The 15,059-nt window shown below is 50.2% G+C and overlaps 1 protein-coding gene across 1 annotated transcript; it reads left to right on the top strand.

Moving 5' to 3' along the window:
* The first annotated feature begins 6,356 nt into the window (after nucleotides 1-6,356).
* Nucleotides 6,357-15,059, top strand: tbx6 (T-box transcription factor 6). Its single transcript, XM_039764499.1, has 8 exons — nucleotides 6,357-7,117; nucleotides 7,217-7,472; nucleotides 9,726-9,993; nucleotides 10,120-10,266; nucleotides 12,029-12,099; nucleotides 12,194-12,270; nucleotides 12,356-12,602; nucleotides 14,382-15,059. The coding sequence occupies exons 1-8, from the start codon at nucleotides 6,994-6,996 to the stop codon at nucleotides 14,767-14,769; spliced, it is 1,578 nt and encodes a 525-aa protein (XP_039620433.1). The 5' UTR covers nucleotides 6,357-6,993; the 3' UTR covers nucleotides 14,770-15,059.

Genomic DNA, 15,059 nt, shown 5'->3' with positions numbered 1-15,059 from the left:
GGGAGTGGAGTGTGGATTATAGGAGTTTGGGGTATTCATTCATTAATACGGAGGCTGAAAGCTTGCTTCTCTGTAGAAGGTGTGATATCTCATCTACTGGTCAACTTTTATTTCAATCCGTGCTTTTGTTGGTTTTATAATTGGAGCTGCCGTTAGTTAGCGGGGAAGGTCTTTTTGTTTGTGCTCGCCCAGTATAAGCGAGTATTTCACTGTGCCTCGGGTACTCACTGTAGGGTACACATTGGGATACCGTGGACTAAAGAAATTGCAATGAATGTGAAGTTTTTCTTTTGTACCCTCAAATGCTGGCTCTCAGTGCTGTGTCTCGCGGGTCACCTGCTTAGGTGCCATGAATGTCAGATTTTCCACCCCAGATGTATTTTATATTGATTAGCCATTAACCATTCGAACAGATGACATTTGGGATGTTTTAGGGGTTGTGAAACAACAAAGCACACATTGAAGTATCTATTGGGGTACGCTGAAGGGCACAGCAGCATTCAAAATATGTGGCAAGTTGGCAACTGTGCTAAATGTGGCATTTTGTAAATGTTTTGTAAAATTCGTGCACTTTCCTAAAACCCTATACACGTTTCTGGTCTGAAAGGAGGGCATTTAGGATGTGCACTTTTTTTATTTGTGATCAAATTACAGTAAATGATGAATAAAATCATTCAAAAATCATCAACCAGTTGGGAAGCTGGTCGGCCGGGGGTCCGCGCTGTGCTACTAAACGTAATCCTTAACTCTTCAGGTCGGGCTTCTCTCTTCAGTCCACACAAGCATCAGTGAGTTTTAATCCCACTGTATGTGGACCCCTTGTACAGGATGACAATGGGAAGATCAGGTGGTATGGGGGTGTACCTTGGCGTGGTAGTGATTGTGGTGTTGTCTCCCCTTTGTGCTTACTGAACTGGGCACTAAAAATAGTCAAACTGACCCTAAAACGTGGCAAGGTAAATAGATTTGTTTTTTAAAAATGTTTGTCTTAATTGACGTAAATGTAGGAAAACTAAAGTTTTATCCGGAACAAATTTAGACCCCTTTCACTGATTTAGACCCCGAGGCACTGTAAAGGGTAACCAGATGCTTCTAATGGCTGGCTCTCCTGGGGAGCACAAGAGTATGACAGCACAAGATGGGGGCGCTTGATTTTACTTGGCAGATACGGCATCTGTCTTCAGAAGTTCTAATGTAACTTGTTGTGATTCCAAATGTTGACATACAAGACATCTTAAAAAAAAAAAAAAAATAGTGAAACTTAACTTTATAAAGGAAAAACGAGTGAAAATGTCGATAAGCTTACAATCCCACATGCAGCTTGTGTGATTAGGAGTCTGCCGGCCGCAGCCAGATGCTTCTCTGTTTAACAGCAACGCTCATTGAATGGCCATCCTGCACACTCGTTGTCTGTCCTCTTTAGTGTTTACATTTAGTCCATTCGGGGGGGGAAATTATTATCATTATTATTATTATTATTGTTATTATTATTTTCCTGTTCCAACCTTTTTTGGTTTATTTCTATACCTCTGATTTGAAACAATTGTGGGCCAATAAAGGAGGTCTGCGTGGTTTTATAGTTCCTTACACTAAAGACCTGGCATTGGAACCCAATTCTGAATGTTTAACATTTCTCCAGTGCAGATAGTCATACATTTATTTATTTATATATATATATATATATATATATATCTACAGTGGTGTGAAAAACTATTTGCCCCTTCCTGATTTCTTATTCTTTTGCATGTTTGTCACACAAAATGTTTCTGATCATCAAACACATTTAACCATTAGTCAAATATAACACAAGTAAACACAAAATGCAGTTTTTAAATGATGGTTTTATTATTTAGGGAGAAAAAATCCAAACCTACATGGCCCTGTGTGAAAAGTAATTGCCCCTTGTTCAAAAATCACCTAACTGTGGTGTATCACACCTGAGTTCAATTTTCTGATTACTGTCACACCTGTTTCAATCAAGAAATCACTTCAATAGGAGCTGCCTGACACAGAGAAGTAGACCAAAAGCACCTCAAAAGCTAGACATCATGCCAAGATCCAAAGAAATTCAGGAACAAATGAGAACAGAAGTCATTGAGATCTATCAGTCTGGTAAAGGTTATAAAGCCATTTCTAAAGCTTTGGGACTCCAGCGAACCACAGTGAGAGCCATTATCCACAAATGGCAAAAACATGGAACAGTGGTGAACCTTCCCAGGAGTGGCCGGCCGACCAAAATTACCCCAAGAGTGCAGAGACGACTCATCCGAGAGGTCACAAAAGACCCCAGGACAACGTCTAAAGAACTGCAGGCCTCACTTGCCTCAATTAAGGTCAGTGTTCACGACTCCACCATAAGAAAGAGACTGGGCAAAACGGCCTGCATGGCAGATTTCCAAGACGCAAACCACTGTTAAGCAAAAGAACATTAGGGCTCGTCTCAATTTTGCTAAGAAACATCTCAATGATTGCCAAGACTTTTGGGAAAATACCTTGTGGACTGATGAGACAAAAGTTGAACTTTTTGGAAGGCAAATGTCCCGTTACATCTGGCGTAAAAGGAACACAGCATTTCAGAAAAGAACATCATACCAACAGTAAAATATGGTGGTGGTAGTGTGATGGTCTGGGGTTGTTTTGCTGCTTCAGGACCTGGAAGGCTTGCTGTGATAGATGGAACCATGAATTCTACTGTCTACCAAAAATCCTGAAGGAGAATGTCCGGCCATCTGTTCGTCAACTCAAGCTGAAGCGATCTTGGGTGCTGCAACAGGACAATGACCCAAAACACACCAGCAAATCCACCTCTGAATGGCTGAAGAAAAACAAAATGAAGACTTTGGAGTGGCCTAGTCAAAGTCCTGACCTGAATCCAATTGAGATGCTATGGCATGACCTTAAAAAGGCGGTTCATGCTAGAAAACCCTCAAATAAAGCTGAATTACAACAATTCTGCAAAGATGAGTGGGCCAAAATTCCTCCAGAGCGCAGTAAAAGACTCATTGCAAGTTATCGCAAACGCTTGATTGCAGTTATTGCTGCTAAGGGTGGCCCAACCAGTTATTAGGTTCAGGGGGCAATTACTTTTTCACACAGGGCCATGTAGGTTTGGATTTTTTTTTCTCCCTAAATAATAAAAAACATCATTTGTGTTTACTTGTGTTATATTTGACTAATCGTTAAATGTGTTTGATGATCAGAAACATTTTGTGTGACAAACATGCAAAAGAATAAGAAATCAGGAAGGGGGCAAATAGTTTTTCACACCACTGTATCTATATATATATATATATATATAATATACTGTAACCCTAACCCCCATATATATATGAAAATATACAATTTTTTCATGTTCTGTCCTTGAATCAAAAGCAATGTGTGCTATCAAACGTTATCCAGCTGACTTCGTTTTTGAGAATATCCCGTTGCCTGTTTTGTCATCGCACTCAGTACTCAGTGTACTCCTCACACCTAAGCACCCTGTCAATGGCAGAGAATTGTTGATGATAGTAATCCAATAATTTTTTTTAGGTTGGTTATTCATCTTCCCCATGACCTGGGAAACGCTTTCTATGGTCTGAAGGTGTACCAGGGGTTGAAGTCTTTGTTGGTGTGTCAGGATCAGGGTACGCACAGACCCCCTCATTGTTGGTCCCACTCATCCTTTGACCATTTCTGAATTTCTTAATCCAGACGTAAACAGCAATTGTGGTCTCCCCTGACCCTGGTGGTCCACTGCTCTGGGCTTTACTTTTTGGTGCAGTATTTGAAATTTGAAATTAGAAGGAGGATGGAGGAATCATTTACTGTGTAGCCTAGCTTGGGACAGGTGGGTAACACAATTTCATTCCCCCAGTTAGTCCATGTTGACCCCAGTCTGGCCTTCTTTTAGTGCCCCCCACCCCTTTTTTTCCTCCTCTTCATTGCTTTGGTAGGGGGTCACACCTCAGCCTACAACTTTCATCTTCTGTCCAAATGTGAAATGTTTAGAGAGAAAACAACAACACAAAAATGGCCGTTTCCTCCCAGCATCTGGCCGCCCCCTACCGATCTGCCTACCCCACCCCTCATTTTTACAACCCAGAGAAAGTCCAAACTTTGCTTGATGTGTCTGCGGCTCTTGTCGTGACTGAAATGATCCAAGTTCTGATGGCTCACTTCTGTGATGGACTGCTGGCCTGCCCTGGTGGGTGGTGTGTCTGCCCTGCGCCCAGTGATTACTGCGATGGGCCGCTGCTGCCCCACGACGTGCCCCTGGATTAGAGGGTTACAAAGATGGAAGGTTTGGGCTGGCTGGTCAATCAAGAAGGCGGAGGAGTGTAGTGGTCATGGCTTTTAGCTTCAAATCCTAAGGTTGTGGGTTCAAATCCCACCAGTGCCACTGTGTGCCCCGAGTCTGACCGATGGCATCCAAATGTAACTTGCATTGGACGAGAGTGTAGATGGCTGAAGGTGACGTACGTAAAGCTCTTGGTGTTCCATTTCATTTTCTTATTCTGTTTTTTCTCTGCCTGAGATATCAGTGTATGTAATACTGTTTTATTTATTTATTTATCTAAGTAGTGAAAAGTCATTAATGGTAATAACGAGCCTAACTAGCAGCAGAAATCACACGGCCCCTAAAGGTGGTCCGGCTGGGTTCAGGGGGTCGTCACTGTCACCTGTGAAGTTCTGCACCACTCTGCCCTTTGTGTTTTCTGTAATATTGTGCACAGCTTCCTATGGAGATGGCGGCACCCTAACATTGGTACCTAAGAGCCCTCTGGTATGTATCAGCCGTACCCGATCTCACCCGGGCACTTGGCTGCTGTCCTTCATTAGAATCTCCCACCCTCCCCCGCTGTCCCTCACACCTCGTCACACTTGTCACTTCAATAAGCCATCATGTGTGACCCCTGCCCTTCTTGACCAAACACATGGATTCACAAGTCTCCCTGACGGTGGGCCGCCTCCCTCTGCTCTCATTTAGTACTTTCGGGGCGGCCTGCTGGTCCAGTTCACCAGTACCCTCCAAGCCAGCTATCCTTCTGCTGTCTCTCCCAGTTATACCAGTGTGACCAGTGCACAGCTCCCTGTGAGTACAGAATCCTGTTCATTTCTGCTGCAGCCTGCTGGTCCAGTTCACCAGTATCCCCAGTTTATCCTGGACCCCCAAACCCAGCTGTCACTCCTCATTACACCAGTGTATCCAGTTCAGGAACCACTGCTCTCTGGTGGTTCAATTCACCAGTAAATCAAGTTTATCCTGTACCCCCTACCTTGCCATCCTGCTGCCACCACCTTTCCCAATTACACCAGTGCAACCAGTGCATGCTTAGTTTCTACTGCACTGAGAAGTTCTGCTACAACACCATGCAAGTTCCTCAAGGACCAGTAAGCTGCTGCAGCCCGCAGGCCCAGTCCACCAGTATCCCCAGTTGATCCTGAACCTCCCAAGCCCAGCCGTTCTGCTGCTGCCACTCCCAGTTCCACCAGTGTAACCAGTGCAGTGGCTCCAACTGGGTCCAGAATTCCCCTTCGTTTATAGTGTGCCCTGCCATCCCACTGCTGCTTCTCTACACTTGGTGTTCCCCGTTGTACCAGTGTAACCAGTGCGTATCTGCTTGCAGTTCCAGTACACCCCTCAATTTCTACCACACTGAGCAGATCTGTCACAGCCCACTACCATCCATATTGTCCAGTTGACCAGTACCCCCCAACCCAGCCATCCTTCTGCTGTCTCTCTCCCAGTTATACCAGTGTGACCAGTGCACAACTCCCTGTGAGTACAGAATCCTGTTCATTTCTGCTGCAGCCCCCAAGGACTCCTATGGCTTCTTCAAGGGCCACAGACCTGCAAATCCATATTGTCCAGTTCACCAGTAACCCCCAACCCAGCCATCCTGCTGCTGCCACTCCCAGTGTAACCAGTGCATAACTTCCTGTATGTCCAGAACCCCATTAATATTCTCTGTACCCCCACCTACGGCACTGAGCAGTCCTGCTGCAGCCCCCAGTGACCCCTTTAAGGTCCACTAAGCTGCTGGTGCAGGTTACAAGTACCCCCAGTTTATCGTGCACTCCCCATCACACCAGTGGCTCCAGTTCAGTGCCCACAGGGACCTCCCCGTTACTCCACATGGCTCCTCGTGGTCCTGCACCCTGAGCTCATCAACACATTAGCACCTGGCCGCTCTATTAAAGGTCATCTTGAGCCCAGTTTGGGGCGGGCCATCAAGTCACTAGAGAGAGGGGCAGCGGTGGGGGTGGGCAGAGGGGAAGTGTGAACAGTTTGGGGGAGACTTCAAAAGGCGGCCGTCACCTATAAAGGCACAGCAGAACAGAGGAAGAGACAGACGGAGAGTCAGAGAGAGAAAGAGAGAGAAAGAGAGAGAAAGAGAGAGTGACCACAGAGGAGACTCGGAGGGTCTGGCAGAAGGACAGGCAAGAGGAGAACGAGCAACGCCTGTGAGAAAAGTCCGAGCAGGAGTCCGGGAGAAGGCGAGTGGGAACCACAGAGGAAAAGACAGATAGGCGGGTGGACAGTCAGAGAGTCAGACAGCAAGCGGAGACCCCTGAGGACACACAGGCTGACAATAGGAGAGTGACCAAGACCTCCAAGGACACCCAGACGGGCAAGCAGGAAGTCGGAGGAGACGCAGACGGACATTCGGACCGCACTGGACCACAGAGGTGACCCAGACTGATGAGTGGACAGACAGACAAAGGCTGAGCAGGAACTCCAAGGTACAGACGGTCAGCCAGACAAAGACAAAGAAGAGGAGACACAGACGGACAGACGGACAGACAGGCAGGCAGGGAGTGAAAAAGCAACCAAGTGTAGCCACAGAGGGGACACAGGAGGACAGACGGGCACTCCAGAGGGCAAGCAGGACGTTCAAGGACACACGAGCAGACTGACCGACAGCAAGCAGGACAACAGAGGACACTCAGACGGACAGCCAGAGAGTCAACAAGACCTCCCACCGGACACCAGGAGTGGACCTCAGTGCGATGTTCCAGCCCGACTTCTACACCCAGTTTGGCAGCCCCTTTGGGGTGAGGCCAGCTCTGAGGGGGGCCACACTAACCCCCTACTCAGCGACGGTGGTCCCCGAGCACTACAGATATCACACAGGTGAGTACTGTGCCCCAAACCCCCGTCTACTTCCCCCCCCATCACTGTGATCAGCCTGGCAGTGCCCGCCATTTCATTTCTTTCTCTGTTTGCGTGCAGATCTGGAGCCTGCCCCGTCACTGCCCCGTTTCGAGCCCCTCTTCCCGGCCCAGTGCGAGCCCCCCAGTGCTGCCACAGCTGCTGCCATGTTCGGGCCGCCCCCCCCAGCGGTGTCGTTGGCTCTGAAGCCTCAGGGGTCGATGACGGCAGAGTCTGGGCGCCTGCCTGGGACGGTCAAGGTGCAGCTGGACAACCTGGAGCTTTGGAAGCAGTTCAGCAGCGTCGGGACGGAGATGATCATCACCAAGTCTGGCCGGTGAGTGACCGCATAAAGTGGGGTCGAGGTGGGGAGGGCACAGAGCGAGTCAGGACCCTTGAGTGTTTGGAGGCTGGTCAGTAAGAGCTGGAGAGGCTGAGGGGTCAAGCCAGCTGACCGACATTGTCTACGTGTGAAGAGAGCCATCATGCTGAAAGGTGCCCACTATCTGCTGGTCAGGTGGTGACCCAGTGGTGACAGATCTGTCCAGAAGGCCTCAGTGTAAGCCATTCAACTGACCAGGGAGGTCTGGACTGGCATTTGAGCAGTCAGTGCCAGTGCTGTCTTCCAGTCTGAATATAAAGAGGGTAGCCTGGTGGCACAGTGGTCAGTGCTGTGGTTGAATGTCTTTTGGGGGTCAAACTCTTTTATTCTCCATAGCCCAGTGGCCTGCGACTGCTGACGCTGACCACAACGCCACTAACCACCGCTGACCTCTGCTCTTAATGTTAAGGACGTGTGGGTTTGTTTAACGGACGACTTAAGAGTCTGTACCCTGTGAAAATGGGTGGCACGTAACTGGTGAACTGGTCATCGGGCCACTGACTGGTCAGTTAGTGACACTGTGGTATTCCAGCATGTGCAGGTCAGCCATGATGGCTAATATTACTGACTGGTTGGTAACTAACAGGCGGGCGCTGGGCATGAATGACACTGGACGGTGTAGGGTGGTCAGCGACTGATAATGAAGTGTCACACCTGAATGGACGGTGAGCATGGACCTCGGCTTACACTGGACAGTGACTGGTGTGCTGGTACTGGGCAAGTGTGACTCACTGGTCATTAGGGAGTGCTGAACTGGTCAACCATTGCTGATGAACTGGGCACTGGACTGCTGGGACTGGCCACTGGGTGCAGGGTGGACCCGATCTGTTGTTGTTGCACTGGACTTGAGTCAGGGTGGGATGGCTGGCATTGCAGTGGGCAGAAAGTAACGTCATGACTGGACAGTAAGTGCTGGACTGGTTTGAGGGACCGGTCAGTGAGAAGTGTGGAGGTGTCATAGACTGGTAAGCAGTCAAAGTGACTCACTGGTCATCTATTAGGGAGTCCTTAGAGAGTATTGAACTGGTCAGCCATGACACATTGAGCACTGGTCTGGCATGATGGGCCAGTGGGGGGTAACAAACCTGGCCAGCAGTTGCTGCAGTGTTGTCTGAGATTTAGAGTGGACATTGAGTTGGTCAGCGATTGATGTTGTGAGTGGGCAGTGAGCAGTTTGGTGTCCTGGACTTGCAATTCCAAGTGTGACTCGCTGGTCACTGAGCACTGGACATTAGTGAGTGGTCAGCCATTGATAAACTGATAACTGACCACTAGGTAGGACACTGAGATTGGGAAATAGGCCTGGAGAACTGGATTGGCATTTGCTACCATGGCTGGCCAGTCCTAAGTGGGTCAACAGGTGACGTTGTGACCAGACAGTGAGCACCGGGGTGGTCTGAGGGGCTCGTCCGAGGCTGGCTAGCAATTACCAATGTGACTCACTGGTCACTGACCACTGGACATTGATTACAGATTCATTTGCAAATACTGACCTGCTCAGCCAGTTGGATCCCAGATTTGGTGTGGAGCCCTGGACCTACATGAGCAGCAGTGGTGGACACTGAATTGGTCAGCCAGTACTGGGCTGGTTTGAGAGATTAGTCATCGACTGGTTACCAGTGCTGGACATTTATTACAGAATCATTAATGAGTGGTCAGTCATCGATGCAGGGCTATTGTACTAGTTGGTTTATTAATGGCCACTAACCACTGGACCTGCAACCAGTGACTGGTCAGTAGACAGCAGATTGGCCAGCAGCTAATGCTACTTGTAGACTGGACAGTATGGATTGGTCAGTGGTAAGGGTGGTGGTGTCACACACTGTCCAGTAAGTACAAGTGTGGCCCAGTGGTCACTTTGTGAAACCTAAGTGAGTGTTGAACCGGTCAGTCGATGATGCCAGAGGTGGGCACTGAACTGGTTATGCGAGCTGGTGAGCAGAGTATAGTGTTATGGTTATGGACCTGCTGCTGACCACTGGATCAGCATTAGTCTGGAATGACCAGCTGGACAGTGGACAGTAGTTGATGCCCTTGTACTTTAGACTGGACGGTAAGCTGAGTGACACACTGGCCGGTGATTTAGGGTGGTGAGTGTTTAGCCTCCGTTAGACTGGTCAGTAATCGATGGACCAGCCTTTAAACTGGCCAAATCACGAGGACACACAAGACCAGTTCCTAACCCCCTCTCTCTTTCGGCCCCCCCAGGCGCATGTTCCCCCAGTGTAAAATCACCATCTCTGGCCTGGACCCCAACTCTAAATACCTGCTGCTGATGGACGTGGTCCCGGTGGACAGCTCCCGCTACCGCTGGCAGGGGGACAGCTGGGAGGCGGTGGGCAAGGCCGAGCCCCGTCTGCCGGACCGCATCTACATTCACCCCGACTCGCCGGCGTCCGGGAGCCACTGGATGAGCCGCAGCGTGTCCTTCCACCGGGTCAAGCTGACCAACAACACGCTGGACTCGCAAGGCCACGTAAGTTTAACGTTGGAGGTGTGCGGAGGGGTTGGGGTGTTTATGGGGTGGTCTCGGGTTGCTAAGGTGATGTCACCAAAGCCGTGAGCCACCATGCTGATCTGCCCGTTTGGCTCCCGTCTACAGATAATCCTGCACTCCCTTCACCGTTACAAGCCGCGCTTCCACGTCGTCCAGGCCAGTGACCTCTACAGCCGCCGGTGGGGCGGTCATTCCTCCTTCAGCTTCCCGGAAACGACGTTTGTCACGGTGACGGCCTACCAGAACGAGAAGGTGAGTGTCCCTCCTGGGTCATCGGCACCAGCTTGGCGCCCCCTCTCTCTCCAATGGTGACGGGGGTCCATTCTGTCCTGTCCTTCTCTTCACACCTTATCTCGGCCCCCACTGTCCTCCTAATGCGTGTCCAGGGTTGTTCTCTTTCACGCTCCTTCATTTTGGCCCATTCTGTCTTGTCTCCCCTTTCTTGCTCCTCTCCATTTTATTTGACCAGTCCACCCTGATCAGAGTCCCCCGTCCCCATCTTGGCCCAGTCCACACTTTATCAGCGTGGTGTCACCTCCCTCATTTCTGTCACTTCAGATTGTCACTCCACTTTGGCCCAAGCCTGTCAAACCAGTCCACCATGCCTCATACCTTCAGGTCCTGTCCATCGTGTCTGCTAACCCCCGACCCCTGACCCCATTGTCCCTTTCTGTCCAGCATCATCCTTTCTTCTCCTGTCCACTCCGCCCCATTCAGAGCTTGGCCTGGCAGGATGTTTGTCCCTTGGCCCTCCCTTTCTGTCCAGTTCTTCTGTTTTCTTTCTAAAGTGGGCAGAGTGGTGGCTCGGAAGCCCGGGGGTCTGTGCAGACCATCGTAAGGTTGCCGGTTCAAATCCTGTAAACCCCTGAAGTGACTCTACTGTGTTGGGCCCCTGAGCGAGACCCTTAACCTCCTGGGGTATGATGTTAACCTGCACCCGCCTCTGCAAGTAGGATTGGCACTCCTGCCACCGTAAAAGAATCAAACCTCCTACTGTCTCATTCCATCTGAAGTACTGTGGTGGGGTGCTGAGGTGCCACCCGTCACAAGGCTGGCTGTGCACTCGGGTCCTAATCTGGGATCCTGAGGAGGTTTGTCATGTGGTGGGTGCAGCGACGCGTCGTATCAGCGCAGGGTCCTACCAGCACTATGTGGGACGTTTCCAGTCCATCACGTCTTGGGAGTTCTCTCACTTTTGTCCCACATCTTCAGATTGTCCCAAGCCCCGTTCCCTCACACCGGTCCATCATGCCACATCCTGGCACGTTCTCCCTTTCTGTCCAGCGCCATCTTTCCTTCTCTTGCCCACTTCGCCTTAACCCTGACACACCCGACACACTCATACTCCCCTCCACATCACACCATCAATCCTTTTGTCCCACTCTGATGAGTTCACACGTCCAGTCCACCTCGGCTCACAACTCCACTCTCATTTCTCACGGGTTCTTTTCGTCTGTTCCCCCTCACCAGCCCACCACGCCTCACCCACCCTCTTCTTGCCAGGTGGGACACATTCTCCCTTTCTGACCAATCTGGCATTTCCACCATCATCATCATCTTGCCCACTTCACACTGTCCTCTTCTCACTGAGACCACCCTGGCCACTCACACCTCCCCCAGTCCCGCCTCGCCCCTCACTCTGCCCACCCAGTCTCCTCTTTCAGTTTCTCGCTTGTCCTTTATGGATCACGTCTGGTCCATCAGCCCACTTTGTGTCCTACGTCTCAGTCCATTCTCTTTATTGGTTCCATTTGTTTGTCCCAATATCCTTTCTGGTTCATGGGTGGTCCACTCTCTCCATGTTCTGCTTGTCCAGTCTTCCAGTCCACTCCACTCCTCTTTCTCTTCTTGTCCAGTTTCCTTTCTCCTGTCCACTCTCTCCGCTGGATTGTCTCCTGTATCCCACCCTAATCCTCCCTAACATTATTTCATAAATCACCATTTTCACCATCACAAGGTGGTCACCAGTCCTCCTCCTCCTCTCAATTTTGAAAGGTTTGTCCTTCTTTTTCAGGTCACTCAGCTCAAGATCCAAAGTAATCCATTTGCTAAAGGATTCAGAGAACACGGCATGAATAGCAAGAAGTAGGTGGTGTGTCCATCGTGCCCGTGCCGGACGTCCACTCACCTTCTTAACTCTGCCTTCTCACCCTCAAACATTTGTCTCCTTTGTCTCCAGGGAGCGTGAAGCTCGACTCAAAAGAAAAATGAAGGCCCCCGAGTCGGACACCGAGACAGAATCCCTGTTTGATCCCGGTAAGCCTCTGCTAAGGGTCACTCTTTGGGTGTCCATCTGCCCAGAACTTCTCTCATGTTGGCATCTTTCTCTCTGTCTGTCTAGTATGCAAGCAGATGTCCGGGGGTGACCCATGTGACTCGACCGAAATCCTGGACCCTCCTGTGCTGCCCACCCTGGGCCTCAGTGACTTGCCACCCACAGACTCCTACCCTTCTGCTCCGGGATCAGCCGAGACCCTGGATCTTCTGACCACGGGGGCCGAGCAGCCCTACGTCTCTCCGCAGCCAGCCGACATCAACGCTGGGTTCCTGGATGTCCAGTCAGAGGAGACCACCAACCTACTGACAGGGTGAGTTTGGGTCCACAAGGTGGGGTGGGGTTATTGGATCATCCTGGTTTGCAGGTGGACGACCCAAACATTTGTGAGAAGTTTACCACTGAGGGTGGTGAGACACTGAAATCTCTTGTATGTTAACTGGTTTGACTGGAATGGTCAAGAACAGCAGGAGTGAACATAAAGTGGGCACCCTAGGAAGGATAACTGGCTGAATGGAGACCTCTTACTGGGAAATCCGTCTAGAAAGCATGTTGATGCCCAAGTATGCCAACAGGGTACACTGGATTGCCTGTTACTAGGAAATCAGTTTAGAAGGCACATTGATGCCCGGGTATGCCAGCTGGGTGGACTGGGCTGCCTGTTACTAGGAAATGACTTTAGATGGCACATTGATGCCCGGGTATGTCAGCTGGGTTGACTGGACTGCCTGCTATGCTAGAATGACCAGGTAGTCTGCCACTGTGAAAATCATTGGGTGTAAAACCATAGTAAGCCACTAATTTGATATTGTGAAGGTGGGCAGGCCAGTGCCAAGAGCAATAATATGCCGACTGGACTGAACGGACATCTTAGTTTTAGCGCAAAAAGGTAAGCTGGATAACTGGACTCACTGGGCACACTGAGAAGCATTTAGAACTGGACAGACTACTGCTGCCAACTTGCCAGCTGGTAAGATTAACTGGACGGACATAGTTATTCTTGAAATCTGATTTGCCAGCTGACCAAAGTGGACAGCGTGGTTTGGGCACAACAGTAATCTGGAGAGCATCAGATTAACATGTTGGTGAAGTGGACTGGTATGAACAGACAGGGCAGTGCTGGAAATGTAGAATGCCAGCTGGACAGTTTATTGGGGTTACCTTGGCCTTACTGGACACCCCGTTGCTGAGAATGTTTTGGTGCTGAACTGCCTAGTATGCCAGCTGGACAGGAGAATTGGATTGATGGGGTGCTACGAAAAGTGGGCAGACATGAACTCCAACGTGCCAACTGACCTGAATGGACAGCTTGGTTTGGAGACAAACATTAACTGGAAAGTTCACTACTGGGAGGAAAAGGAAAAGAGGACAGGGTGAACTGGGACTGGCCAAGGCAGCATTTGGTGTGGCAAACCAGAAATGCAGAATGCCAACTGGCAACCTGGTCACTGAGAATGTTAAAGATGAGCCATCTAATGTGCCAACCAGCTAGGTTACCTGAATGGACCTGGCACTGTGAAAGCAGAGAGATTTGAAGTCTGGTATGCCAGCTGGGCTGAATGGGCAACCCAGTATGGCCACAATAGTAAAACACACCATTAAGACCCTGACTAAAGTTGACTGGTTTGACTGGGCAGGCCATATTAAGCAGCCTGTTATGGTTAACTGGTCACACAGTTACAGGGTGAACAGCCCAGTATGCTGACTGGCCAAAGTGACCATTTGACATGTGGCCACTGCAAAGGCCACCAGTAACATATTGGGTATGGAGAACTGGTTTAACTGGACAGGACAGTAGAGGGAGTAGTGAACTGAAAATCGAAAACTGAAGTCCTCTGGGTAGAGTGGGCCATCTAGGGTGGTCTTCTTAAATCAGTGGCCACCCTGGTCTGGTGAACCTGAGTGACCACCTAGCCTACTGGTGTGAAAGCGGACAGAGCTGGGCAGACTGGACTTTGGCAGCTTAAGTTGGGCATCGTCTACCGAGGGAGTGTGTGTGTGTGTGTGTGCGCATCCTGGACGTCCAGCTTAAAGCGAGGTGGGCTTTCACTTCTGAGCACGTCTAACACGTGACTTCCTTTTATCATTTCAGCTCCTCTCAGGCCGAGGCGGACCCCAAACTTCTTGCTGACCCCGTGCCCTGCCAGTTAGCCATGCTGCCATCCTCTTTTGAAAGCTACGTGGCCGAGTCGCAGCAGGTGACCCCCGAAGTGCTGCCAGCGTACCCCATCTCCAGCCCACAGGAGCCCCCCACCGCAGACCCATCAGGATTCAGGCCGAGCGGTGGCCCCTCATTTGTGTTTCCAGGGTACGATGCCGCCCCCCGTCTCCACCATGAGCCGTTTGCCAGCTATGCCGACCTGCGCTACCCGGCCCATGCGCACCCGAGGCCCTTCTACCAGGACTTCTCTTTGCCCTTCAGGCACCTCTACACCCCACCCGCCGCGCCCTATCTCGACGTCAGCAGGCCCATGTTCTGAGATTAGAGACCCCGGACCCTAAGACTGATGGGACCTTCAGTGTGGGCCACTTAGGACTAAAATAAGATGCCACTCTGCCCTACCACTTGGGCTGGTGGCAAAAACACGTCATCTACAAATCTGAGACGTCACTCCAAGGAATGAGAAGGCAGACCCCCGACCAGAGGGGAGGTGAGTCCTCGTGTTTTGACAGCTGAAGCCCCACTTTGTCACCTCCGGGTGCCATTTGTCTCTTCAAGTGACTCAATTAAGTGGTCATTAAAGGGAGCCGAGGATTTTAGCACCTACAT

The sequence above is a fragment of the Polypterus senegalus genome, chromosome 10 (genome assembly GCF_016835505.1).
Source record: "Polypterus senegalus isolate Bchr_013 chromosome 10, ASM1683550v1, whole genome shotgun sequence".
NCBI lineage: Eukaryota > Metazoa > Chordata > Cladistia > Polypteriformes > Polypteridae > Polypterus > Polypterus senegalus.
This window is presented reverse-complemented; position numbering and strand designations above follow the sequence as displayed.